The sequence below is a fragment of the Varanus komodoensis genome, unplaced genomic scaffold, assembly GCF_004798865.1.
Source record: "Varanus komodoensis strain SLA01 unplaced genomic scaffold, ASM479886v1 scaffold21, whole genome shotgun sequence".
Taxonomy (NCBI): domain Eukaryota; kingdom Metazoa; phylum Chordata; class Lepidosauria; order Squamata; family Varanidae; genus Varanus; species Varanus komodoensis.
The window spans coordinates 5,853,164-5,881,049 of NW_025335589.1; the positions used below are offsets into that span (position 1 = coordinate 5,853,164).

At 40.6% G+C, this 27,886-nt stretch overlaps 2 protein-coding genes across 3 annotated transcripts in view; one reads left to right on the forward strand and one right to left on the reverse strand.

Annotated features, from left to right (window-relative positions):
- Positions 1–19,911, forward strand: part of LOC123023831 (hedgehog interacting protein) — a 90,242-nt gene extending 70,331 nt beyond the window's left edge. Inside the window, exons 9-13 of the mRNA XM_044430880.1 lie at positions 91–214; positions 2,259–2,389; positions 4,703–4,784; positions 18,089–18,237; positions 19,717–19,911. Of these exons, the coding sequence (XP_044286815.1) occupies positions 91–214; positions 2,259–2,389; positions 4,703–4,784; positions 18,089–18,237; positions 19,717–19,910 (680 nt within the window). The 3' untranslated portion in view covers position 19,911. The remainder of the gene's footprint in view (positions 1–90; positions 215–2,258; positions 2,390–4,702; positions 4,785–18,088; positions 18,238–19,716) is intronic.
- The window catches only part of ANAPC10 (anaphase promoting complex subunit 10), a 127,670-nt gene that overhangs the window by 27,058 nt on the left and 72,726 nt on the right, over positions 1–27,886 (reverse strand). The window contains exons 7-8 of one of the 2 annotated variants that reach the window (XR_006414818.1): positions 26,844–26,989; positions 15,193–15,212 (exon numbers count right to left, since the gene is read on the reverse strand). The gene's annotated coding sequence lies outside the window, so the exon portion shown is untranslated. Of the gene's footprint in view, positions 1–15,192; positions 15,213–26,843; positions 26,990–27,886 lie in introns of those variants that run through there. The other variant, XR_006414817.1, reaches the window with a different exon arrangement.

Consider the following 27,886-nt stretch of genomic DNA (forward strand, 5'->3'; position numbering starts at 1 on the left):
ATAGCCTAATTGTTATTGTCTTCCTGAATAAAATATGCCTTTAGCCAATGAAATTGCATTTAATCTAATCCTATGGTAGTTCCTTTTTAGAAAGTGAGCCTTCACTATTAGAATTCAAGCCATTCAGTAGTGGACCATTGGTTGGTGGATTTGTGTACAGAGGTTGCCAGTCCGAAAGACTTTATGGAAGTTATGTATTTGCAGATCGTAATGGGTAAATTTCTTAACATTCATATTAAAAACTATAAATTATATGCTATTTCCAGTTGCACATGTTCTGTCTTGTATATGTTGACAATTATATCCTTCTGGACCATAATGTTTGGATGGCTCTTGGAAACACAGCCCCTGTCCACATGTAACAACTAACCATAGACTAAGCAACTCATAGACAAATTGCCACTTCATTTTGCATCTGCTTTCATTAACAACTCAGGAACTAGGTTGTTTCTTGTGATGGACAAATATGGAATTCTTGGTTGTTGAGGAACAAACAACTCAGAATTCTAACCCATGGTTAAAACCCTGGGCTGTTTATACCTTGACAGCCCCGAGTTCTAGATTCGGATGTTTCATCAAACAGCCCAATAATAGGATGTCCAATGCTTGTTTATAAAAAATGATTGCAAACTGGAAGCAGTGAGCACACAGGAAGCAGTGCAGCCCCACCAATTCATGGGTTAAACTACACAAGTACTGGAGTTACAAGTGAACTGGTCCTCAATATTACAGTGGCTCCGGCCCTTCCTGGAAGGTCAGCCCCATGAGGTCGTGCTGGGGGAGTTCTGTTCTACCCCACAACCATTTATTTATTACTGTTTTCTATCACCCAATAGCTGAAGGTCTTTGGGCAGTTCACAGCAACTGCTAAACAATTTACATTGGTCTTTGGGTCATCTTAGGGTTCAATTGCATTACCAAAACCTTCACAATCAAGATGAAAACACCAGAGGAATTATCAAGAGGGTTGGGCTATACTGTCATCAGCATAATGATCACAGGCAGCTCCACCTTTTTTTCCTCATCTGCTAGTTGAACAACAGCAGTGGAAACTTTGAATAAGTGTCTGGAGGCAGTTTTAGGGTAGATCACAGGAAACATGTGGATATATAGTTCAGATAACATGGGGGAGCTATGGGCTGGGAAACCTGCTAACCTGAATGGAGGTTGCAAACAATTTTGAAAGGATTTGCATTTCACTTGAAAGACCTGGATTTAATATCATCAGTGGAGGACCAGGTGGCATCAGTGCCTAGAAATACAACACTGCCAGTCAGTGTTGTCAGAGCTGTGGGCCAAGGTCTTACTCCAGATAAGGCCGATTCCTGTGTTCTCTATGTGCTTGTCATGGATCTGCCTTTTAAAATGGTTCAGAAATTTCAACGGGTGCAGAACACAGCTGCTTGAACACTCGTGGAGGCCAGGCATTGAGAGCATAAAATACCTATATTGTACTAGTTCCAATGGGTGCCTATTTGTTTCCAAGGTCAATTTACAGTTCTGGTAGTAACCTTTAAATAGTTCATTTCGAGTATACTTGAAGTGATCAGGGGCAGGTGTACTCACCACATGCAAGGTGAGGATGCCAAGCAAAGGAAGAAGGGTTAGATGAAACAGGCATGGATTTAATAGAAACAAAACGTGCAGAAAATGTGTTTAAAACAAAACCATTCTAAATCTCCATTTAAAAATAAGAATTTGAATAGTGACTTCTGTGTTTCTAAATGCCACTGAAGGTCCCTCTGTAAAAAATTATAATGTATGTTCTTGGATTATTCTCTTATTCTGAAATTGTGAAAATGTTTTATGCATGCTGTGATCCTTTGCATGCTTACTTTGGAGTAAGTCTTACATAACAGGATTTGCTTTCAAATAAACATGTATAGGATTGGGCTGTTAGACCAACTTAAAACCCATATTTATCATAAGCCTGTGAATAACTCTGTGAATCAGAAAGCGATTTTTCATATGACCATTTATAGTAAAAGAACATAGGAAACTCAAAGCCAGTTTTTTCAGTGCACAACCCACAATATAATTTCATTATGTGCTTTGTAGTGCAGACTTCAGCACTGCAATCCTATACATGTTTCCTCAGAAGTAAGTCCCATTCAGTTGTGTAGGGCTTACTTTCAGGTAAATTGGTATAGGATTACAGCCTAAAAGCTCCCAGTTCAGCAAACTTCATTTTAGTTTCTGTTTTTACTCCTTTAAGGTTATAAAAAATGGTGTTAACTGTAATTTATATGCATTTCCAGAAATTTTTTCACACTGCAACAGAGTCCCATGAACAAACAGTGGCAAGAGAAACAACTATGTCTCGCCAACAGTGGCTCATGCAGAGGTTTCTTTTCAGGACATATCTTGGGATTTGGCGAAGATGAATTAGGTAAGGCAGAAACCATTTATTCATATATCACTGGATTGTTAATTGGAATATGGTCAAGATGTGCTTTGTGCTTACTTATTTATTGGCTCAGTTCATTTATTGTGTCATTTTAATAAAAGATCAGGGTGGCTGGCAACAGAAAAATTAATACAAATGCAATAAAATGAAAACAATCAGTAAAACAGCAGGAATAAAACAGCCAAATATTAAAAGTTCACCAGACTTTAAAAACTTGGGAAAATAAAATTGTCATCTAGAACCATAAAAAATATTGTAGACACCAGGAAAGAATTAATAGAGAATTCCTTAAACAGGAAGTATAACCAAGAAGACCATTCCCTCCACCACCGCAAGAAAAGCAGCACTACTACGCAGAAGGCATTATGCAGCTTTTCCATTTTTATTTTTATTTTTGCTCCTAGAGGTTGCTATAACCCTCCATACTCAGAGGATTACAGGTACCCTGTGCACAGCAGGAGGCACTTGGAGGCATAGATCACCACATGCTCTTCCCACCCTAGAAATAGATGACTGTTGAAGTGCAGCACTTAAGGAGCAGGAGGGAAGGAGGCTGAGACCCTGCCAGGATCTGTTGGTGCATCCAGCCACCTCCCCTCCCTGACTCCAGAGCACCCTCTAAAATTCCTCTCTGAGATCTTTTTTATAAACTTGACAAAGCAGCCAGAAGGTTCTTTCTGTGCTGGCTGAGACAGAGGAGAAAGGTAGCTGAGCACCAATCCCCAGCTACAAGGTCACAGCAATTTTCCAAACTCATATCTGGGAATCCAAAGACTCCTATGCCTGTCTGGATGCTTTCTAGTGGCCATAGGATTGTTTTGTTAAATGATTTTCTGCAACAAAGAAAAGTATGGAAGAAGCTGTGGAAAAACACAGGACATCATAACGGAAAGTTATTTATGTGTGGACCCCCATTATGTGAGTAAAACAGGGTAATGGGACAACCATTGACTGGAAGCACTCTGCCAGCCTCATTTGGAATGGCAGGGGCAAACAAGAAAGCCCTTCAAAATAGGAAGCAAGAATAGCCCTGTTAAAATGCTCTGATCCTGAACAGGGCAGACACCTGAGGATTAGGAGGTGCATTCCCACTCTACACATCTCCTTTACTGCATTTGTTGCCCTCAACTCATGGATAGTGACAGTTTGAAGAGAAGCACATGAATTCACTTGAGCTTACATGGAAAACCCCACCTGTTACAGTGGGGACAGGTAGGACTGGAACACACCTCTGTGTTCTCCATATTTTCCCTATTCAGGTTCAGAATGCATGAATAGGGCTAGTTTCCTTCAGGTACCTTTGGCCTAATCTGTGTGGAAACACTAACAATAAGGCAACACTGATGCTTTGAACCATCCTCTACAACAGATCAATAGCTAATGATGCTATATAAGCATGGGCAAAGTATGATCCCAACAACCAGTCCTGGATTGTGAACTACTAGCTGTATTTTGTACTAGCTGTAGTATCCAAGCAGTCTTCAAAAACAACTTCATGTGCAGAATTTGACTATTAAATGGGAAGCTATAATGTGGTCAGGCTATCTCTGCAGCTGTATCTTGGGTATAGCACATTGTAGAAGAACAATTGCTTTGAACATTATTCCCAAGTATCACCCTGCCAACATTTAGTCCCTGTTCACAGTGTTACCTGAACTGTCGTGAAGATACAGACAATCATAGTTTTAATGCCTACCTATTCTGTGCTAGATGTTTTAGAACAAACGTATCCACATACATGGATAAGTGCTGAGTCTAAGGGTTGAACTGTAGACCATGTTAGTATGCAGCTAATCTTTCATTTATTTGTGTAGATGTACAGTCTCCAGTCTGGATCAGGACCACTGTGCAGGTTTGGGAGAAATTTAAATCTGTTGCTTTTTTCCTCATATTTCTCCACAAAACAATGAAACTGCATTGGCTCACAAAGAACATAACAAGGATCAGCCCTATTCTAGTTCTTTGCCAAGAATGGTACTGAGACTCAAGAACAAGACATATAATCAGAAGGAATCTTTTGACTTTGACTGGAGACTTCTGGTTCAAATCTCTGCTTGGCCATAAATCTGCTGGACTCTCTTAGCTGTTGATCTTTGTTAGCTTCTGTTTGCTATTTTTATAATGGGAATACAAAGCAGTTCGGTTGTAAATATGAGACAATTCCTGCAGTATCTGTGCTGCACAAAAAGAACTCCAAAATGAAACACTTTACTAATTAGATAGAAACTGTTAGAATGAGAATCCCAGTGTAAATCCTTAGAATCCCAGAGTAAGTTTATTGTGTTTTCTTAACAGGTGAGGTTTACATCTTAGCAAGCAGTAAAAGCATGACACAGTCTCACAATGGAAAGCTCTATAAAATTGTTGATCCCAAGAGGTAAGAATGTTTTCCAGAATCGCCTTTATTGGGTTTCAATTTCAATCTCAGTTTTGTCAGAAGAGAGAGTAAACTAGGTAGCTAATTTGAAAATATATTTTATTACAATTAGTGGGACTTCTTTCTAAGTAAACACTTTTAGTTAACATGTAACTCTTCTTTCTTTTGACTATCATAGATTCAAATTCTAGTTTGGTATCTGTAATAGCATGAGAATGAAGGACAGGCTCTTTTACATTAATAACTGAATATGAAAAAATATGTGAAGATTTCTGCAGTTTCATTTTATGCCTCAGTGTCTTAGAGTTGAAAAAAGTTAACACTTAGGGCTAGAAAATACATGACTAAATCCATATCTAGCAGCTACTGACGTTTGTATTTTTAAAATCTTTTAGGTGCAAAGGGACCAATGTAAGTGCATTGATGCACTCTACCTCCCATGCTAGCTTCCCAGTCCAGATTTGCTCCCCCCAAAAAAAAACCTTATGTAAAGAAAAAAATGAAAAGGAGATTCTTTGCTAGATTCAGATTTAATTTGGAGGGGAGGTCTTGGTGCAGTGGCTTATGGGGTTAGCTTTCTAATTAGTATCTTACAGTATAATTCTAGGCATGTCAACTCAGAAGTGATCTTCACTAAATTCAATGGATCTTACTCCTGAGTAAGAGCCTGTAAGATTGTGGCCTTAGTTAGCATAAAAATCTAGCAGGATTGCAACTGAACACTGCCAAGGAATGAAACACTGGCAGAAATACTGTCCATCCCCAACAACACCGAGGAGCTCAGAGAATTCCCACCCTTCCCCAAGAATTGCACAGCCAAGGGGAGGAACAGCTCCCAATTTGCCTTTCACTGAACTGGCTGTGGGTGGGATGTGTTCCTGATTGGAATGAACATGGAGGCAGTCCAAACTGCTGCTTTCTTAAAGGTACTATCCAATATGTATCCTGCACTTTGTTGTTTTTGTGGGAATGGGGAGTACAGATTATAATGACAGAGGAAATCTTGGGAACCCATCTGGAAAGAAACCACAGGGATGTTAAGGCAATTATGCCTGAGCAGGATATGTAAACACATGTAAAGGACTGGGTTGTGCACATTGGCTCTAACTCCCACATGAGTTCTGCTTCCTCAGTCCTTTACCTGCCCTGTTGAATGGTGAGGTCTGGATGGGCCTGTTATTTGTGTTTGCCTGAGCAGAAGCAGAACCCACTATGCTACAACCTGATAAAGTGGTAGCATTTTACACCCTGATAAAGCAGGGTACCCCACTGTGTGGAGAGTTCTGTTCATGCTCAAGCGAACACAAGTAGAGCATGGCTTCAGATGCTGCTGCTCCAACTGGCAAAGTCAGAAACAGGGAGGGTGAAGCTAGGGACACTGTGCGTCAGGACCAGTATGCGCAGCATCATGTTTCCATATGTTTACCTGCTTGGGCATAGCACCAGAACAGGACTCTCAGGTTGGCTGAAAGCCATGAAGGCTTTAATGGCCTGCACTGTGCCTTAACTCCAGAAAATCATAGCATTGCAATGACTAAAACCAAAATGATCACATGAGGCAGTCTTCCATTCTAGAATCCTTAATCAAGGCTACTCCTCGATTATTTCAAATGGCTGACATCATATCCCAGCATGACCATGTCCACAGACTTCGGCTTCAGTGCTCAGTACCTTGCCTAGCTGTCATTCATCAAAAAGCTTTATTTATTGGGCAGGGGAGATGATACTATAGCGATTGAGCAGTGGGGTATGCAATGAATAATTGGCAGTATAAGATGTTGAGATATTCAAGGACTAATGTAGGGAGGTTGATAACAGAGGATTCATTCGTGGCAGAAGGGGGGACATACATATTTCAGAATTCTGAACCACCTAACAACAAACATGAATGGCATGTGTTACAGAAGAACTTTAATGCTTTGTCATGGATCTGCTACTGAAATGTAATGTTATTAATTAGGAAGCAGATGTTAGTGCAGTCAATCATGTGTATTATATTTGTTTTATTTATGATTTCTAGGGGAACGTATTTTTGCAAAACAAATAGGCTGAATTCATTTGGATTGTTTAGTCTGTTGGTGTGTGGATTTAGGTGGATTTTACACCTTTAATCCACTATTAGTATCTAATTACAAGGAGGGTTGCTTTGTTTGACCTTGGCTTTCTGCTCCTGTTGCTTCAGCGATTAGGGTGGTCTCCAAATGACATACCTGAAAGGCCAGACCTCCCAATGCAGAGTTCCTGGTTAGCTATTTAATGTGTGGCAGAGGGTAATATATCTGGCTGGAATAAGACAAGGGGGTGGGGAATACATTGTGCTAATGAGATTGTGTACCAAGGAATAAATTTGAAATTAGACAGATAAAAATGGAAAGGTTGTAAGATAGTTATTAAAGAGTACTACAGGATTTCATATGGTTTCTATTTCTGATGTTTTGGCATGTGTGCAAGAATACATTGACAGCACTTTTAACACTTTTAGGACACAATCTTATGCATATTTAGGCAGAAAAATGTCCTACAGCTCCCAGCATTCCCTAATCAGCATGACTGGCTGAGGAATGCTGGGAATTGTAGGACTTTTTATGTCCAAAGATCCATTGAATTGCAGCCTTGATGCAGCTTTCCAGTGATTAGGCTCAATTAAAAACATGTGTCAGAAAAGTAATTGACACTCGTACAACCAGTGCCACATGGCAGTCTATGCAGCATCACTTTAGCACTGTTCCCTCATTCAGTTGCAACGCTTCATACAGGAGGAGACATGCCAATGGATGCGTTCTGCTGAACTGTACAGGATTCCTTCATTACTTTGAATGCACTTCCATTATTTGTGAGTCAGAGGCAGGGTGGTGGATCTACCCTTGTTTGACACAGGCCCACAGTGGGAGCCCATGAAGATTTATGTGGAGCACAGTTCTTTCAGTTGTGTGTTGAACAGGGTTATTGCGCTAGGTTAAAACACTTTCTCGTACCCCTGAAATACATAAAGTATTTCTGTTTAGACATCTGGAATGTATTAGAAATATAATTGAATTTCTAGATTACTTAATTAGAGTATATCCTTACCCTAAAATATGGGGTGGGAACCTCCTTTGGCTGCAACGCCAAATTCAGGTTTGGGGAACCTCTCAGAAAGTGCAAGTCAGTGCCACCCGAGGGTGCTGGGTGGGCCAAAGACAAAAGAGAGTGGCAAGTCCATAGCGTACAGGCCCAAAATACTGTAGCTTAACAGTTTTGTGCAAATAGCTAGGCCTTAGCAGAGGTGTTTCGGCCTGTTAGAAAAACATCTTTCAAACTTTAGCAAAACAAAAAACAACTGTACAAAACCTGGAAAAACACCAAATGTTTAGTTGACAGGGGAAAGGAGAGTAGCCTGCAGAAGACCAGATTAGGACCCCAGAACTGAAATGCTCCATCCATGCCTTAAACTTTCTGGAGCTGTTGTTGGAATCTGTCCAGTAAAATAAGCCCATCCTACAGTCCCTGTTTGTTAAGATTTAAGGACAGGCCCTGTTCAGACGGTTGGCGATCCTCATGTGCGGAGAGGTCAGTGGGCTTCCAGCCTGCCCAAGACCCCCATGCCTTTTATGCTCGTGATAACTCTTCTTTGAGCTTTTAATTTAACGGTCACATTTCACTAGCCTCATGCCCAGACTCTGTGCTATATTAGCCATGCTGCACACGAGTGGCCCAGTGTGCCTAGAGGTCATTGCATAGGGATTACCAGCTGCATGGAGCCTGTTACAGCAGCAAGTGATGCAGATGATTTGAATACTTCTCTGAAATTCCTAAAGTAGGTAAAACATTTTTGGCAGAACCCTGTTCCCTTTTATACCTGCCCACTTTCTTCTTTCACAGCAGTAATCATCCAGGAGTTGTCACCTGGATACAGAACAGCTTCATTTTTAACAGTGAGCTTTCAGGCTAAGAGGCTAATGATGTGTGATAGGCCAAACACATACAAATATATGAGAAGTCCTGCTGTATCAGATCACAGGTCGGCATACTGTTTCCCATACTAGCAAGCAGATATTTCCAGAAATCAGACTGCAGGGCATGAAATAAAAGGCACATGTTATAGAAAGGCGGGGTTGCTTGAACATTAAAAAAAAGCTTCCTAATGGTCATATCAATCCAGATAATAGAACAAATGTGTAGCCAGGTGGAGGGCTTTCAGGTGCTGGAGGCATTCCAGTAGAAACTGGGTGGCTATCTGTCAGGAGCCCTTTAAAACAGAAATCCTGCACAAAGCTGGGGTTTTGGATTTGGCTTAAATTGCTCTTTCCAATTCTATTATTCTATGCTTACTTTTGTAGGCAGGTGTGCTTGACCATTTAGGTATGAGGACAGATCGCCCACTACCCTGCATTCTGTGGACCAAATGAGTTTTGGGGAATGACCCCAATCCCTGATGTCATGTTGGTGGGGAGGGGACATCACCATTCTTCTTTTCTTTCTTTCTTTTGGAAAGAGTACAAAACCGTGTCTCTTCCCAGTGTGGCAAAAGCCCAGGCCACCCTGAAACCTTCCTCCTCTCTCCAGTCTTTGTCCTGAGATCAGAGACAGTAGAGGGGATGCACAGTGGCCTGAATGTTAGGACTCACTCCTATGGGGAAGAGTGGTTGCTCTCCCTGACATGGTCAAGTCAGGTCAAGGCAATGTTCCTATCTCCAAGCTGAGATCAGAGATTATATCAGAGCATCTGTTGTTGGCATGTGCCAGTAGGGAAATTGCCACAATTATCTCCAATTATGTTAGAGACAACTGCAGAGGTGCCTCTAAGGTTTTCCTGCAAGAGTTTACAGCCTTAGGCCACACCTATGGAGGAACTCTATGAGGTAGTGCAAGCTGGACTGTGGTGCAGATTCGGTCCTCAGCCTAAAGGGAGGTTCTGCACCCTTTTTCTGCAGCAACAGAGCCATCTTATGTATAGCCCTTCCTTCTACAGGCATATGCATGTGTATGATGTGGAGGCTGGGCTGGTCAGTGCAGTCCTGCTCCCCACTGACATGTTGCCTGAACAAGTGATCATTACGTCTGAAGGGGACTTCTAAATCCATAGATAACATGTAGCTGCTATTGATAGATCCATCCCCATGAATGCTGCTAGTCCTCTTTTAAAGGCATCTGCAGCTTAATTAAACCACCCTTCAGCATACCTCATAGCTTCCAGGGTGGGTGGCTTAAATGAAATAAATGCAAAGCATAACCATATTACAAATTTAATTAAGCTACTGGCAGTACATCTTGTGGCAGTGAATTCCATAAATTATGTGTTTCATTAGAAATGCTAGCATTTGCCCCTGAATAAAGCAGAAGGAGAAAGACACATCAGAACATTGAAAAGGTGGGAAGGAAAGCTGAAACCATCCCCTGCATCAGTTCTACTTCTCCATTTTCCTTCCAGAGGAGCTGCAACAGTGCTATACTGGGAGAAAAGAGGCTTGAAAATGCCATTTTGGTGAATTAGCACAGGAAGGGCAAAAACATTGTTTGTAAGTCTGTTTTCCTGGAATGACTCAGCATTTAGGACACTGGCAAAACAAAATGGCAGCCAGCAGGAGCGTCTTCCAAAATCAACAGCATTGTTTTCCACTGAGTGCAATGGGGTTTACTCCCTGGAAACTGTGCATAGGATTGAAGCCTTTAACAAATTCTACCCAGATAAAAACAGCCAGTGTGGTGAAGTGGTTATAGTGTTGGACTGGGACTTGAGAGATCCAGGTTCTAGTTCCCGCTCAGCCATGAAGTTCAGTGGGTGACTTTGGGCCAGTCACTGATGCTCAGTCCAATCTGCCTCACAGTGTCATTATGAGATAACATGAAGAGAAGGAGGACCATGACCACCAACTTGGATTCCTTGCAAGATGAACAAAAGGCTAGATATAAACACAAAAACACTGATGCTACAAAACTGCAAATACACTCCATAATTATTGTGCCTCATTTCCAGTTCAGGTTTAATTTGGTCTTATTTGTCCATTCATTCCCATCTTATTTTGTTATAAGAACAATTTTTCCTGTTTTGAATGTTTTTAAAGCAATATTTTCATGGTAATTTTAAAGCAATTCTTACATATTTAGGTTATAGATTATGCTTAAATTATTTCTAAATAAAATTTAGATAATTTCTTAGATTATTGGGTGGATTATAATCCAGTTTATTTCTTTCTTATTTCTACCAATTTCTTTCACAGTACCATAAAATATTTAAAGGTTTCTTCTTCCCTTTTGGATGGGATTTATATTTGAATGTTGAATTGTTCTACCTACACTTGAAAATACAGGAGATTATTAAACTAGCAAAGAGAAGCCCGTAAAAACCTTGAAGTACACAAAGCCAAGAGTCAGGAGCATGTACATAGGTGAGAAATGTAAGCACTAGCAGAGGGGCAATGTGTAGTAAACATCAGATGAAAAGAAATGCTGAGTAGTGCTGCTAGTGCAGAAAGCTCTCTCATTCCAACCAGACCGGACAAAATGTTTGAGGAATGCGATAAGAACCCCTCGTGTAGTTTACCCAGTCTGTGCAAATGAGCATCAATGCTGACTTTTGGTTTTCTTAAGCTTTCGGAATGGTTTACCATACTGTTCACCTATAACGTAAAGAATGTCTTTCATTGTTTTTGTTTTGGTGCAGATACCTTAAAAGAAATGAATTACGAGTAATGGGGAATAATGTTTTAAAATTGCAGTCAGCATGGCTTCGTGAACTACTTTTTTATTGTTTATAATATTTAGAGTCATTTATCCCACTCCTCAGGCAAGAAGGCTTTAAGGGTAGCTGACATATAATCAGGAAGGCAGGACAGTCTCTACTTGCCATTTAAAAAGATATAACACACAAGGAAAAAGCAATTGGGAAGGAAGAGGGGAAAATTAAATCTTTCAGCAGTCTTCTCCTTCAGTAAAGCCTTCTGGAGGATGGTGGTTCCACAAGATGATTTCTGACCCTGATGATTCAGTGAAATGTGCAGTATATAGGTACTTCTCCACGAATAGCTGGTGACTTTTAAATACTACGGTGGAGCTACATAATAAAAAAATTGTCGGCAATTTGGGGAATCCACTCAAGTGGACCACGTGATCTCCTTGAATTCTAGCTGTACCTAATCCTCCAAGTCATTTGCAGTTGTAGAGGTGCAGAATGAATGCTTCAACATGCACCATTTAGCTTTTAAAATGATAATTAATTAGCTCATATGCCTGTCTATATGTGGTGAGCTTTTCCACATTAGAATGCCTTCAATTCATAAACTCAGAGTTTAACTTTGTAACAACAATTATGGAGGAGGGGCTTCTAAAAACATTCTCTAATCCATACTCAGTACATTTCCATTCCCCCCCTTTACTGCCCTCTTCCTAACATTGTCAATTAAAGAACTCCCTGTGTACTTCACTTTATAAGGGAAAAGTACCCATTCCGTTTATATTTTGCTCTCTGTTTTCTAGTGTGTGCAAGAGGCCAACTTTTCCGCTGTTATAAAGAATGTAATACATAATTGAGCAGCTTTAGCCCCGTAAGCCAGCTTTTTCCCGATTCATCCGTCAAAGTGCTATGCAAGTGGCCCCCTAAATTGATAAATTCCCACCGTGCCTGTTGACCCAGCTGCCAAGGCCTCGCGGAGCAGGTGCTGTTTGCATGACCACCCTGACAGTAATACAAACTGTTTAGCAGTTGCATTGACCTCACAGCTATTAACACTGGTACAGGCTCCACTGGGGACTAGTTTTCAAATATGACAGAATTTCTGAAAGACTAGAGGTCATGAGCAAGTATACCATATAAGAATAAATTTGATATGCTGCTGAGTTTAAAAAATCTGAAAGCAGGGAAGGTTCTTTTTCTTCCTACCCATATCATTCCCCTTGCAGTAAATCAAGTAATGAGCACTTGGCATGCCTCCCAGTGCTAAAGCAAATGTATTGAAAAAATCATAGCTGAAGGGGTGCTGCATTTATTCAGAGAAAAGTAGTTGCTTATCATAATATAATATATTCAGTTGGTGATTTGGTCAAAGGAGAAATGAACTGGAAAATGTTTGTATTACTAGACTTTGATGGTGGAAAGGGGTTTTAATTATTATTTTCTGTATTCAGCCTTCTCCTGCCACAGCTTATCAGCTTATGTGGGATTCCTGATGTGTCAGAGGAATGAGATGCTGTTTTATAAGGTTCAGTCTAATCAGGGATTGTATAATTTTGAATGTGAGCCTTTGAATTTGTGCGTGTGCGTGTAAGATTTTTAAAAAATTGATTTTAAAAAAATCACCTTGGTACTACCCAGGTTCATAATATTCACCAAAAGCAAGAAACAACTATACCCATCTTTTTAAAAAAATGCAGGAGCCTATTTCATCATCATACAATTTCCTTCTGACTGAGAATCCATCAGAAACCATTTTGAAGAGCTCTCCCAGCCCAGCATGAGGGAAAGTGCCACTTGCAGAGTAAAATTGGCAAATGCAATGGGGGTGTTTAACCCTTTTGCTACCTGCTCATTTTCCTCAAAACTCTTCCTTTTAGGAAAGCACGCGATTTGAAAAGTGCTGACTGATGTTGCATCAGGCTTTTAAAAACCTGGAACCAATCACAGAAGGGTGGGTGGGTGGGTGGGGGGGTGCTTTGGATTGAAATCATAGCATTAAGAGAAAGAAGGTTCATCCCTTTCCTCCCCTGTCATGTCTGGGTGTCCTGAATGGCAAAAAGCATTGTGTCTTACTGGGGCCAATGGGTGCCTCCAGATGAAGGCACCTATCACAAGCAGTCAAAAGCACTGACCAGATACTGGGTGTTGTTGTTGTTTCTGGTAAGAAAAGGAATGGGAAAACAAAGGGGGTTAGAAGTGGAAGACGATGCTATCTGGATCTTTCCCCCATTAAATGTCATGTGTCATGAATATGGCAGTATAATTGCCCAGTAAAAACCTATGAAAAGAATGCATAGTTTGTTGTTGAATTGTGAACTATGAGTTGGTAATCATGACAACATGAAATGTTATCTTGTCAGGGTTCAGACAATATGATAAACCACATTTCAACAATAACCCATGGTTCAGTGATAATCCACCCTCCACCCTTGAGTGTGGGCTATCAGATTATCTGTATCCAGATAATGTGTAGTTCAGCCCTAAAGGCAAAGAAAGAAAGTAAAGCATGGCTAAATACTACTTTAGCTTCTCAGCCTTTCCTGGCGTGACCCATTGCAGAGAAACTGGAGAGCCGGTGTGGTATAGTAGTAAAGAGCAAGGGACTGGGACTCGGGAGATCTGGGTTCTAGTTCCTGCCCAGCCATGGAGCCAACTATCAGACTGTCAGGCCTACCAAACAGAGTTGTTGTTGTAGGGACAAGATTGAGAGCAGGATGAAAATTTTATAAGCCACATCGAGTTCATTGTATGAAGAAGTGGGAAATAAATAATAAAGCCCATGTGACCCAATTTGTGGCCTCAGTTTATTAACAGTAATAGAAAGAGGGTGGAACAGCTTGTAAAGTGGAATGCAATTAGTGCTAGCATTGTCTAAGCAAGCTGCATTCATAGCAAAAGAAGGGCATGCTCTCTCAAGAGACTACACCATCATCCCAAAGCTCTTGAAATGCAGAAAAAAGCTACAGAACAGGGTGAATCCACTCCAGGGCACAAGCACCTGGACACCAGTGAGATAGCATCTTCTGTCCCCAGTAATGTGAGCAGGTTAAGAAATATGAGAGTCAGTAAGCATGGGATGAAGGCCACAGGATGGGGAACTGGGCTGTTACAGGAAACCGGAGAGGATTCCCAAAAATGCTTAAATCCAACAGACAACTGAGGCCACACTATTCAACTTGGCTTCTACTTACAAAGGAGAATTCTGAAGCTAAGGATGGACAACCAACCCGCATTGCTATGGGATCATTTCTGAGACCACTACTTGCAAAGTATAGTAACTGGATCAACCAGTAACTAATTTATGAGATGGACAGAGTGAGATTACATGTTGCATTGCCTACAATATTTACTGTGGATATGTACTATGCATATATCCTTCAGGATGACTGTGCATGATAGCTACTCTGATCCAGTCAATGCTGAAGATGCCCATCACAAGCAATTTCATCTTTATATAATAGGTAGCTCTCTATACTACTGATAATCGAATGGCAGAGATGCAGAGCCCTTTGTATCCATTCCAGAAACAAAGAATTTCTGAGTGCTCAAATCAACTGTTCTTTTCCATTATGTGGCCACTCACTGTAATCCAAATAGAATAGCCATCCTGCAACACTTTTTACCAGTCTGGGTTCTGTTCTAGGATATCATAGTAACTTTTATGAAGAAAAGGAGCACCTGATGCCTTTGGAAGGAAAGTCAGCTTCTTGCCGGCTTGAGGCTTCCTTGACCTTGTGGATCTTTGATAGGATGCAACATCAGAATTAAACAGGCATCTGGATAGTAAGAAGGAAATAGGAGTATATCTCTAGGCTGTTCATCTTTATTGATTTAGTTATCTTTCACACACTATTCCCAGGCAACTGTGGGGTGTTACACAACAGCATATAAAATGCAGTTAAACTGAGGGCCAGGTACCTTGGTCACTTGTTGATCACAGCCCATCCCCAATATTGGCAAGAAGCAAAGAGGTACAGGAGATATACCCAAGTAATTACTTACATTTTACATGCTAACACTAAAATCTTTTTTCTGAAATAGGTTTGTTCCTAAGCAAAGCAGCTTCTAGAGAGAAGTGTTGGGGCGGGGGGGGGGGGCATTTCCTTGCCTACCATCTCTACTGCAGGGTTGAGCAATTTTTGACCCACCAGAGGTAGTTGGACTGTAACTCCCATCAGCCCTAACCATTGGCTATGCTGACCAGCCCTGCAGTATTGCAGTAGCCGCACATAAACATGCATTTTGCATTCTGCAAAGCCACTTGGGGACAAGATGACACGGAAAAGGGGTAACCAAATTACCCCTCCCCCACTGCTTCTCCTCATCAGATTCTCTTCTGAAGAACTAAGTGTTTTGCCTGCTTCTTTTTAAAGGGTCCCAGAATGCTGTAAATGTGTTCATGTGTAACATGCAACTAGTCCCTGAAATAGACACTTATGCAGCAAGCCTACTTGACTCACGGATGAGCAGAGAACTGTAGCTGGCACTCCAGATAGTACATGATGATATAAACAGCATGTTTGCCTGTCTCTCTTAGCGTTTGGGGAGGTGGATATTCTGAAGAACAGAGAAAAGGGCCCAGCTAGATGTGTGCCAAAATGTGGGCCATTCTGATAAACTGGAGGGGTTGGCATCAGTTTCATACACAGAAGGGGCAAGTTGGAAACCAGTCCCCTTGTTTCTCCCACACTTCACTTTCCCGCCTAGCTGCACTTCTCCCAGTAAGCCTTGCTTTAGGGTTTGGAACTCAGCCAAAAGGAAAGAAACAGGGGAAGGTGCTCTCCAAGGAAAGTGCACAAGCAGAGGAAGCATTCAACACCTAAGAGTTCCACGTGAGACTAAATGAAACCCTGCACAGGGCTATGCTCACTGTTCACAGTGACCAAAATTGTGGTTCAGGGGTAGAGTTAGCACCTGCTTTGCATTCAGAAGGTCCCAGATTCAATCTCTGGCATCTCCCAATATGGCTATAAAAGAAACCTGCTTGGAACGCTGCTGCTGCCAGTCAGAGTTGGCAGTACTGGGTTAGCTGGACCAAGGGTCTGACTCAGGATAAGTCAGTATGCTATACTACCATGGAACACTGGAGAGGTACCATCACATCAGTTTAGACCATACCTGGCTTGCTTATGATTCCATGTTCACTTGTCATAAAGCAAATGCCCCAGAGCAGCTGAACTTGACCCAAAGGATCGCAAACTGTATTTCTGGAATTCATAGACTAATATAACTATAGAACATTTCAAATAGGTAAGCAGTTGATGCTTCATGGACTGGGTTATACTACAGTAAGACCAAAAGCTCCATTCAGTGCTTTGCAGAACATGCATAAAACACATTGCACACACATCTCCAGCCCAATCTTGTCTTTCCCAAGGAGCCAGGTATAAAAAGCACCATCCTGCCCACCAACAAGGCAGTCTGTTCCTTGTGGCATCTCCTAAATATGCCTATTTCCACGTGAATGTGTATATTGTCAGTGTGTAAGATTGCTGATATAAATTCTCAATACATGTGTTTATAGCAATCCTCACCATTATTGGCTTTGGGGACAGATGGCATTTTGTTGCCAAACATGTTAGGAACATGCCTGTTAGATTTCAGCAGCACTATTACCAGCTATAATGGCTGGTACTGGAGTGTTTGAATTGACAGTTAAAGAAGGATTTAAAGAAGGCTTATTCATTAGCATGCTGACAGTACTATCCTATAGATTAATTTATAATGAATAAGTACCTGAAGGAGCACCTCCGTCCATATTTGCCCTCTCACCCTCTAAGATCGGCGGCAGAGGCCCTTCTCCGGGAACCCTCCATGAAGGAAATTAGGTGGGCGAGTACCCGGAGGAGGGCCTTCTCTGTGGTGGCGCCCCATCTGTGGAATGCGCTCCCCAGAGAGGTCCGCCTGGCGCCGTCATTATTTGCTTTTCGGCGCCAGGCCAAGACCTTTTTATTTAAACGTTATTTTAATTGATTGTTAAATTGTTTATTGCTTTTATCTAACTCCGGGATGTTTCCAATTCTGTATATTTTTGTACATTGGTATTTATTTGTTGGAAGCCGCTCTGAGGCTTATGCGAATGGGGCGACATACAAACACTCCAAATAAATAAATACATACATACATTTATATCTTGCCTTTATTCCTCTTGCAAGCAAACTATGGTCCTTTTCCTCTCTATACTTACAACAACCATGGGAGGTAGGATAGGTTAGGTGAGACTGAGTGACTCAGAAGTAACTCCTACTCAATACAGTGTAATTTACTCCTAGAAGCATAGGATTTTAGTTGTGAAGGCCCATTCTTACCATGATAGGAAAATGTTCAAGTTGGCATAAGAGTTCTCTAAATACTGCACTGTTGTATTGGTAAGAGGACATCTCAAGGATTTCTTGAAAACACTGTTGCTGGCTATGGCTATGAGGATTCCTGGACAGCATATGGTTCAAAGCAGTGAATTTCATCATCACAAAAACGTTTAAAATTTCTGTAAGATACCATTTCTCACACTTCATAAAAACACTTTTTGCTGCATGGGCCATTTGCAACAGCTTTCTTCTGGAGGAAAAAAATGAATTCAGCCTATGTGTAAACAATTTATCTTTGACCCTGACTTTTAAATATGCATGTTGGCTGTATATTTTTCCTACAGGCCCTTAGTCCCAGAAGAATGCAAAAGAACAGCTCTTCCTGCCCAGATATTGACATCTGAATGCTCAAGGCATTGTCGAAATGGGCACTGCACTCCCACAGGAAAATGTTGCTGTAATCAAGGCTGGGAAGGCGAGTTCTGCAGAATTGGTTAGTACTCAGTTCATGGGAATTGATGAAAATGGCAAGTCTCTTGCAATTTTTGACAATTGTTTAAATAGCTCTATATTTTAAATACTCCAGTTATTGAAGCTTCTAAAAATAAATAATGAATGGGTGAAAGTAGAAACACTGTAAAGACAAAACTAGGACATACAGCCCTAATTGTGAATTCAGAATTTGCTGTTGTTTTTGTCCTGTGTATGTTTGATAAATATTACAGAAAGAATTCTGTCTGTTTCTTATATAATCTGTATTGGGACTGTGGAAGTGGGAGTCACCCAGTGATCACCGCCATCAGAATTTAGATCTCCAAATGTTTTAGACTTCAGCTCCAACATTTCTGTCAATTGGCACCAGGGGCTTCTGGACATTAAGATCCAGAACATCTGGAAAGCTACCATTTGCCTATTCCTGACTTAGGGTGCAAGCCAATCACTCCATGGCAGATGCATGTAAGCCTTCAAACTCAAGAGGTATATAAGCATCTAATGGCAAGTGTGAGGCACACCAGCACAGTCTCCACTGCTGCTACACCTTGTGCCCTGCATTTTATCTAGCTAGCCATCTACATAAAGCACCAGGGAGAGGGAGGGAAGGAGGCTGAGGCACTGATAGGGATCAGCCTAAGTCCTTGGCCCCCACATCCTCCTCTTCCCACCCCTGGCACATCCCGTTTTTCCCTTCTCTGAGCCTTGTTGCATCGTTCAAGGGGCAGGTAGCCGGCTGGTTCTTTCCATGCAGGCTGCAGTGTGGAAGAGCAGGGGCTCAGCCTTTGGGGTCCCAGCTACCAAGGAGAATGGTTGTGGTAGGAAAAGCCAAGAAGTGGCAGCAGTGGCATCCTTGGAAAGCACCTGTCCCACTATAATAAGAAGGTACAGAAGTGACTAAGGGTTCAAATACACCTACCACTGTATTTGAAAGAGACACCACCATACCAGTTTAGAGTGCTTCACTTTGGGACTGAATCTTAGGGAGTTAGAACAGCATGGGCAGAAGAAGTACCAATACCAAAATAATCTGTAGGCCATCTCAGTGCCACCTGTACATTAGTCACAATATCTTTTAAGATAAAATGTATAATTTTCATTTTTCATAAATTTCAATATTCCCAAAATCTTGTTTTAACAATGAACTGATAAGGATAGCTAGAATTCCTTGAAGCTCAAGAAATCTTTATCTACAAGCAAAATATCCTTCTCTTTTACAACACAGATGCAGAGCAAATACAGCATTAAATATAATGAGTTTAAAAAAAAACTCCCTATATCAGAGTAACAAACAATACATTTCTTTTATATTTTGTTTGTAAGGGCTACTTTCCATTCTGCAATATATAAAAAGGTGGCTCTTAAGAAAAAGGTAAATGCCCATTATGATAGAGAAGTGGTTTCGATTTTGTACAAGTTGTTCGTCGACTTTGCTTTTAATTCCCAAGAACATGCTTAATTGGAATATTTATTTTTACAGCAAAATGTGATCCAGCCTGTCGACATGGGGGGGTGTGCATACGACCCAATAAATGCTTGTGTAAAAAAGGATACCTTGGTCTTCAATGTGAACAAGTGGACAGAAACATCCGAAGAGTGACAAGGGCAGGTATTCTTGATCAGCTCATAGACATGACATCCTACTTGCTGGATCTAACCAGCTACATTGTATAGTTACTGGGACTCTTTGGATACTACATTTTCAATGGGCATTTATTTTTGAAACTTTTCTTCTCTTCTTTTTTTTAAAGACTGTATTCCTGCTTTGAAATTCCAGTGATTCTATGGGGTTTATTTTTTACATTTTCAGAGAAACAGAAATGTACAATTCACGCACAAACATCTGGTTGCATAACTAGTAGAATATTAAAGTTATATTTTCACATGTGAAGCAGTTTACACAGAAATTCCACTGTCTGCCACAAAGAATTTTTCAATGGTCACTATGAATTCTTTGGTGTCCCACCAATTTTATGTCTATAACTATTTTTAACTATAGCAATCAAAAAGGAGTTTTGAAACTGTTGGACATTATTCAAACTTAATTTCAAGTATGTTAAGGGCAATGAAAGGCAAGTGGATTCAGAGATCATTTGCCACCCAGTTCAGGTGTAAGAAACTCATGGCCATTTTTTCTCCCATTAAAAGCTATTCCCTGAATGGGATTAAAAAGGCTATTTTAGCAAAATCTATCACCTACTGGAAGCTTAAAATGACCAAACCATCAAATGAAAATTAATATTACCATGTGAAAAACATGGCCATATGAATCCACCTTCCCACTCTAGGACAACATTTCAGAACTCCTTAATGAATTCTTATATAGGTAATTCATTGTAAGATTGTAATCTACACCTATCAATGTAACAGAATGTTATGCACTTAACTACTTTACCTGAAATAGATGCAAAAATCTGGCTGTCGCAGCTTAATTTCCTGACTGTTTCAAGTTCTTAATAATTAAATTATATCTGCATATTTTAAAACCAGTCAATCTAAAAAGTCTGCTTTTTATTGGATATCTTATTTAACAATGGGCACTGGGTTTGTGTTACATATTTATATTATTTTATTTTATTTTTTTATAATATAGACATCACCTAGATGAACAGCTTTGCCATGTCCTGTAAAATACTAAAGTTACATTTCTCTCCAACTTAATTGGAAACACGGAGCGTGAAAGAGCAAGCACATTCTCTAATGTGTTGTGGACCTTAATGTAGAAATGTATCCTTGTGTCAACGGAGAGGCAGCACCAACCAACCAGTCACTGTAAATGTTGATATAGTTCTTTCCACTATATCAGGACTGGCCCATTTATATATTACTAGAATCTTATTACAGAACGCACACTGAATGGAACGTCACTGGACAAGAGCTCAGTTTAGCTAAAGCCATGCCTGTGTAAGAGGATACTTGTACAAATCATTAAAATTATGACTATTGCCAAATATGGTTTAAAATGTAAATGTTTCTTGGAGAGTTAACAGAATACTGTTTCCTTTTTGTAAATGTATCAATAAATTTGGTGTACATGATGTATTCAGAATTGTTAAAGTATGAATTAATATTTGAACTTATAGGATCATCCTCAGAATTTAAAATGTTTATTCCTGCAATACTTGTGACCTGGTCTGTGTGTTCGTATTTTCTGTATGTATCAATTTCTCTTTGTGCTATTGTTTTTACAGAGAAGTCTTCCCACACAGAGAGAAGGGAAGAGCAAGTGTGCCCTTCGTCCCACAGTTCATCCAACACCTGTTCCTATACCAACAGTGTGCAATGTTTTAAGCAATGTAGCCTGACACTTTAACCAAACATTCCCAGACCACTTGAACATGGCCTCTGAAGGCAAGGGAATGCCTGTAAAGTGAATTCTTCCATCACTGCATGAAATCAAACAATTTCATAAATTCTCATACAGCTGTAATTTGTGAGTGACTGTGAGAGGTAGCCTGTGCTTGTCCAAGCATCTCCATTTAAGAGACAGCGGAGGGAAAGAGGGCCTACACTTGCCAGCCACCTCTGAGTACTCTTGGGCTTCAAGTGACCTCCTGACAAATGGAAATGGGTTGAGAAATCTTGGTCGAGTGCTTAGTGAACAATGGTCTGCATTAAAAAGTGCATGCATAATTTTGCACAATGTAGATCCAACTGACACTCTATTCAGAGAAGGTTCAGGATTAAATGAGCATGGAGACCAAATTACCCTCTTACCCTAGAAAAGGGTGGTCTCTTCCAGTCATACTAGCACGTCATTGGCTAAGCAGTGTGACAAATCTCGCAATGAACCCTGCAGTAGCCTGCATCTGTAGGTTAATAGCAGCCCTTTGTCTCCATTGCTTTCTCCCCATAGTCTTTTTCCTGAATCACATCACAAAAAGTTTTACAATTAAAAAAAAATGTCCTGGCAACCATTTTTGTACATTGACCTTAGCATCTAATCTTCTCTTATTCAACATGGGGGTGACATTAACAAAATGTGAACTTCTAGAGAATGAGACAGCTGTCTAAATCCATCAAATTGTGGCATTTTATTACACATTACACTGGTTCTAGCTCTGCCGGAATAAGAATAAAGTTACAGCAACATTTACAGGCCACATTTGGATGTTTCAAATAGCTGGTATTTCCATGCACTTCTAAGGAGCAGTGGGGAAAGGATTCAGCAAGTGCATTTGTTTCAAGCAAATATTTCAGACTTTATTTTTTTCGAGCAATTTCAATAATGCAGAGTGTATTGTAGCAATGAGAGCCTAAGGCATCGTTCTGTTGGAAGAAGTCCTGAAGTGAGTAAATATATTAAACACCACATGTGTTGATTCACTATGACCACCACAATACATAATAACTGAAATCAGAATATGTTAGTGATTGAGCTTAAAAATAGGTACCTTAAAGCATATTTAGTTGCTTTGTCAGTCTAACAAACAATGTGTTTCAGGATAATGAACTGCAATAGTAGTCAATATTATCCAACCTGAGCAATTAAAATACTGAATTTGAGTAATATGGAAAACTGTGAATGACTAAAGATGTATTCCATAACATGGAAGAGTCCCCTGTCCCAACCAACCAGTCACTGTGCATCATTTAGCAAGGGAATTCCTCAGTGGAAATGAACTATTCTCTGTAAAGTCACTGAAAATCTTAACTGCATTTTCATGAATAGCATGCCAATTATTGATGGGTAATCTTTGTTTCTCTTTTATATCCCGTTGAACATATGTTTAAAAAGAGGTTTAAATTGCAATCCTATGCCCACTGCACTGAATTCAGTGGGACTTATTCCAGAGTGTGAGTAACTCTATATAGAATTGCACTGTTGATGGCGTATAGAAATTACATACTATATTTTAAAAAAATAATTCTTTGAGGATGTCATTGGTAATTGGTAATTAAACTCAAGAGACAAGTTCCTAAAACTGAAGCTTACAATGAACCATTTCCACTGGATAAAAACTGAGGCTGGTACAGCAGACAGTTAATAGGCTCAAAAAGAATATCAGTCTTTTGTACTGAGTTCAATTTTTCTTTCATCTGCCTTCCCTGGGCTGCAATTCTTATGAAATTATGAAATCTTGTCCTTGATTCTACAAAAATGTATATTTTGAAAAATGATTGTTCTCAAGTACAAAAAGTGCTGAACACTTTGTCTAAATTGGATAGATTGCAATAATGTATATCACATTTTAGTACTGCAAATAAGAACAACTTTCATCTTCCTCTGATGAAAAAAATGACATCATTAAATAACCATTAATGGACCTTTAGAATGACCAGATATTTGGGTGTATCCACTGGCCTACAGTAGCATGAGGCTCTATCTGCAAATGATATTAGGTCTCTGAACTTAAACAGACTTCAGTTTGTGATCTATGTTAAGGGCACTGCATGGATCAGGTGACAATTCTGCTCTCTAAAGCTTGATAGATTAATATTCAGATTACAAAATGCAAAATCCATATTACTGACTTACCAGCACATGTTTTCTAAGAACTAAATCTCACTGTGTTCATTGGGGTTTACTCCTCGGTAAGTATGGATGAGACAACAGTCTTAAGGATTGAAGCTGTACCATCGAAGCAGTTAGATGCCAGAGGAATCAATGGAAATAGAGACGCCCAAACTGGAATGACTTGCCACATTAGGGACAGAAGTCATCTCACTATTAGCATCGCCACTTCCATTTTTTATGTATTCCTGACTGTTAATCAGTCAGGAATCAACTGCAGCATCTGTAATTGCTGGGGCTGCCAGACCATGCAGTATGGATCACACAGAATGCAGATACCAAGTGCACCAGGGTTTCGTGGTTCAGCTACTTATGCTGGTGCCGGATTGGATAAAGTCAGCTTATTTCATAACAGTGGGCTATTCCTATGTTGGATAATACAGAGGGATTCATTCCACCCCCTTACCAGACCTCATAGTGAAGCGATCATGCAGATGCATGACAAACAATCCTTTTCAATTCCATGCACAGCTGGTATCTATAGCACAGAAGCAGACCACTGGCAACTCTCCATTTATTTTCACGTGGATTTCAATTCAGAACTCAAAAGCAATGGTAAATGCTGGCATACCTGTGTGGTGGTGTGGAGAGGAGAAAAATGAAACGGAAAACACTAGAAAACGTGCTGGCCCCACATGTTTTTGCCTCTGCCATGGCCAGCACGCAGCCACCGCTGACATGTTACTCCAGAGGGGAAAGGGTTCTCAATTCCACCTGCTACACTGGCAGGCACAGTTCAGTTCTTCACCTCAAGGTGAGATATAAAATACTGTCATTTGTTGTTTCTTTATTATGTCGAAAATGGCCGCTCCCTTGTCATGTAAGTAGCTCATATACTAGAATGTGTGGGGAATTTTAATGAAACCAAGAGAGGCAGCAAGCGTGATGTTCCTGCAAATACTCACGTTTCACCAGGCTTTCAATTTTCTGGGGAATTTCTCTTTAGATTTCCTTGTATAATATAATATAAAGAGGAGCAAAGAATAGCTATTCCAACTTTAAAAACTATACAAATGCAAGAGGATACACATTGCCATGTGGAGAGCTTTGGCCATTGGGCAGTATACAAATTAAATAAAATATGACCTCAAGGATGGATTAGTTTAGATAGGGGTGGACTAAACAAGTGAAGGTATTCTTTCTCACTTCTCAATAAACTAACAAGCAGTGGCAGAAACTGAGCCTGCAATTCTCTCATGCAATCAGATAGATTTCAGGATTGCATTTGTTAAGAGGTTTGTTTAATGGCATTTTTATTATTTAATACATACAGCTTGAGTACTAATTTCAGATTACACACATTTATAGAAATCTGCTTTGATGCCTAGCTTATCATTACGCTACTACTATATTTAGGCACCATAATGTTATAAGCTAAAACACAGGAGAAATATGTTTGAACCAAGAAGAGAGTGCCATGTCCAAAATCTTGTTTTTCGATGCTACACAGTAAAATCTACATATTGTTAATGTAGCTTAATATATTACATATTTGTATTTCTCCTGCAACTTATCATGCATTGTCTGCTTGTTTATATACTGACAATAAAAAGCTACTTTTTAATCTATGTATCTTCCTTTTAATTCTTCTAAGTGTCTGCTATCCCCATCCAATAAGTACCTGTAGAAGTTGTTTACAGAAGAACTAACTTGAAGGGGAAGAATGAATTTGGTTTCAAAGGCATTCAGGATGAGTGACAAGGCTGATGTATAGATGGATTCTGCCTGTACTATTTATACAGTGCTGCTTAAGTTCAAGCTCCTCTGTTCCACCCACAGCATACAGCAGCATTCAGAATTTCAGCCCACCTTTAAAAAGCCTACGTCTACTTGTTGGTATATGCCAGATAATGAATATAACCACACTAAAGTGCATGGAGAGTGACATTTGTGAGCACAGCACAGCCATATGTCCTCTTTTACAGACAATAGTCCTCTGTTTTCACCACTATGATGCGATCCACTATATTTCTTTTCAAATTACAATCATGAGTTTTACATTTTCATCTACACATATAAAATAAGCATAAGCATCTTTTGCCCTTGTTTTGTGATCTGTAAGTGGCCACCCTACTCAGCCCAGAACCGAGCACACTAACAGAGTGATCAGAAACCCTGGTAACCCTCACATGTTTCATCCTCACTTTAGCTGGGCCCAGGCAAACCCTTGCTCAGCAACAGGTCCTTCCTGCTTACTTGCCACTTAGGGTCCAGCTACACATTACACTGTATAAATGATCACAGGGAACCTATCTGTGGGTGCTGTTATGCTGATAGCTTAAAAAAATAGATGCACAGGACCTATAGTAGAATGACAGCCAGTGAGGAAAGGTTTACCCTTTTCACCCAAGCAAGAGCTGGCAGAAAAAACCATTCCCCACTAGCTTCTATTTGCTGGCATTCTTGCCTGCAGCCAACAGCTTCAGGGGATGCTTTGTCTGCTTTGTCTCTTTGACAAGGCAGACAAACCCTACTTTGACATTTGGCTCCAAGACTAGACCTGCTGAATGCAGCAGTCCCTGCTGGTCTGCATCCTGGACAGCAAGGCTAGCCTGACACATCCTGCTGCCCAAGGCAAAGGGCCAGATGCCCCCCTCCTATTCCCTACACAAAAAAAACAGCTGGACTGGTAGTTGAATCTGTCTTCAAAACTGACAGTGGGGCAGCGGCATCTGCCACACCTGGAGCAGCATGTTAGCTTAGGCAGAGCAGGACAAGCCATGAGGCTTAGAGCTCTCCCTCCAACATAAATACCATCTCACTCTGTCAAAAGGCAGGGCCAGTCCTGCCAGGAACACTTCTTGCAGTGCAGGAAAGTCTTCCTGTAGTTTCAATAGCTGCATAAAGGTGGGAATATGTGGGCTGTGCAGGATTTCCACACTACCGTGCAGCAGAGAGGACGGTATCTGAACTTGCTGAGATTCCCTTGTGCACAGCTGCAAGTCCCATTATTAAAAGCAGTAGAACAGAGCACAAGCCTAAGCGTGCCTTAAGTCCCACTGAGCTCAACAGTCCTCCTCCTCCTGTGTGGAGGATTGCTTATACAATTATCCTAAGTGCCACTGACCCCATGGTAATTCATTGAAACTCACCTTTGCTGTGATGTACTGCAGCTCGGTGGTGACACCCATGTACTGCAGACAGAAGGCTGCAGGTTCAGCCTCTGGGGTCTTCAGTTCAACAGATCAGGGAACGGATCATACAAGCAGCTCTGCCTGACATCTGGGATAACACCAACCTGTGAGAGTAGATAAAATTTCTGTATTACCTTTATACCTCACCTTCTAGCATAAATCCTGACACATACACCCCTAGTTTATCTTCACAGCAAACCTGTGAGGTAGGTCAAGCTAAGAAATAGTCACCCTCAATACTAGGCTAGAAGATGCACAAATAATCTGAGGTTTAAGTGTGGATTTTTATTCATTCCCCATTCCCCATAGTGTAGCCACTTTTCTTTCTCTCATAGAAGTTCTGTATTCATAATAGGGTTGGCCATGGCCTGCAAGAAGTTCTCATTCATCCCACCAGCTTCCCTGCAGGTCACAGATTTCCCTTCTTCCCTCCCATGCTACATCACCTGCACTGATGGAGACTTTTAAGCATTCTGGAGTGAGGAGTGAGCAATGAAGGGACCAAGTTTGCCAGTGATATCAATTATTGAGGGTAGTTAATACAAAAAGGGACTGTGAGGATGCCTCCAAACTGGGAGAATGCATATTCAAATGGCCAATGCAGTTCTGTGTAAGCAGGTGTAAAGTGGTGCACAGTCCTGATTGCAAGTATAAACTGATAGGATCTGAGCTGGTAAAGACAGACCAAGAAAGAGATCTTGGGGTTGTGATGAACAGTTCCATGGAAGTGTTGCCTCAGTGTGCAGCTCCTGCCCAGTTCCATGTTGTGCCTAACTAGGAAAGGAACTGAAGATAAAATTGACAACATCATACTGTCCTTATACAAATCTATCATGTGACTGTATTTAGAATACTGTGTAGAATTCTGGTCACTGCACCTAGAAAATGTTTTTGTAGAATGGAAAAAAATGCATACAGAAAAGACCAACTATGATGATCAAGGAGCTGAATCAACTCCCAAATGAGAAAGAGTTACAACAGCTGAGAAGGTTTAGCTTTGA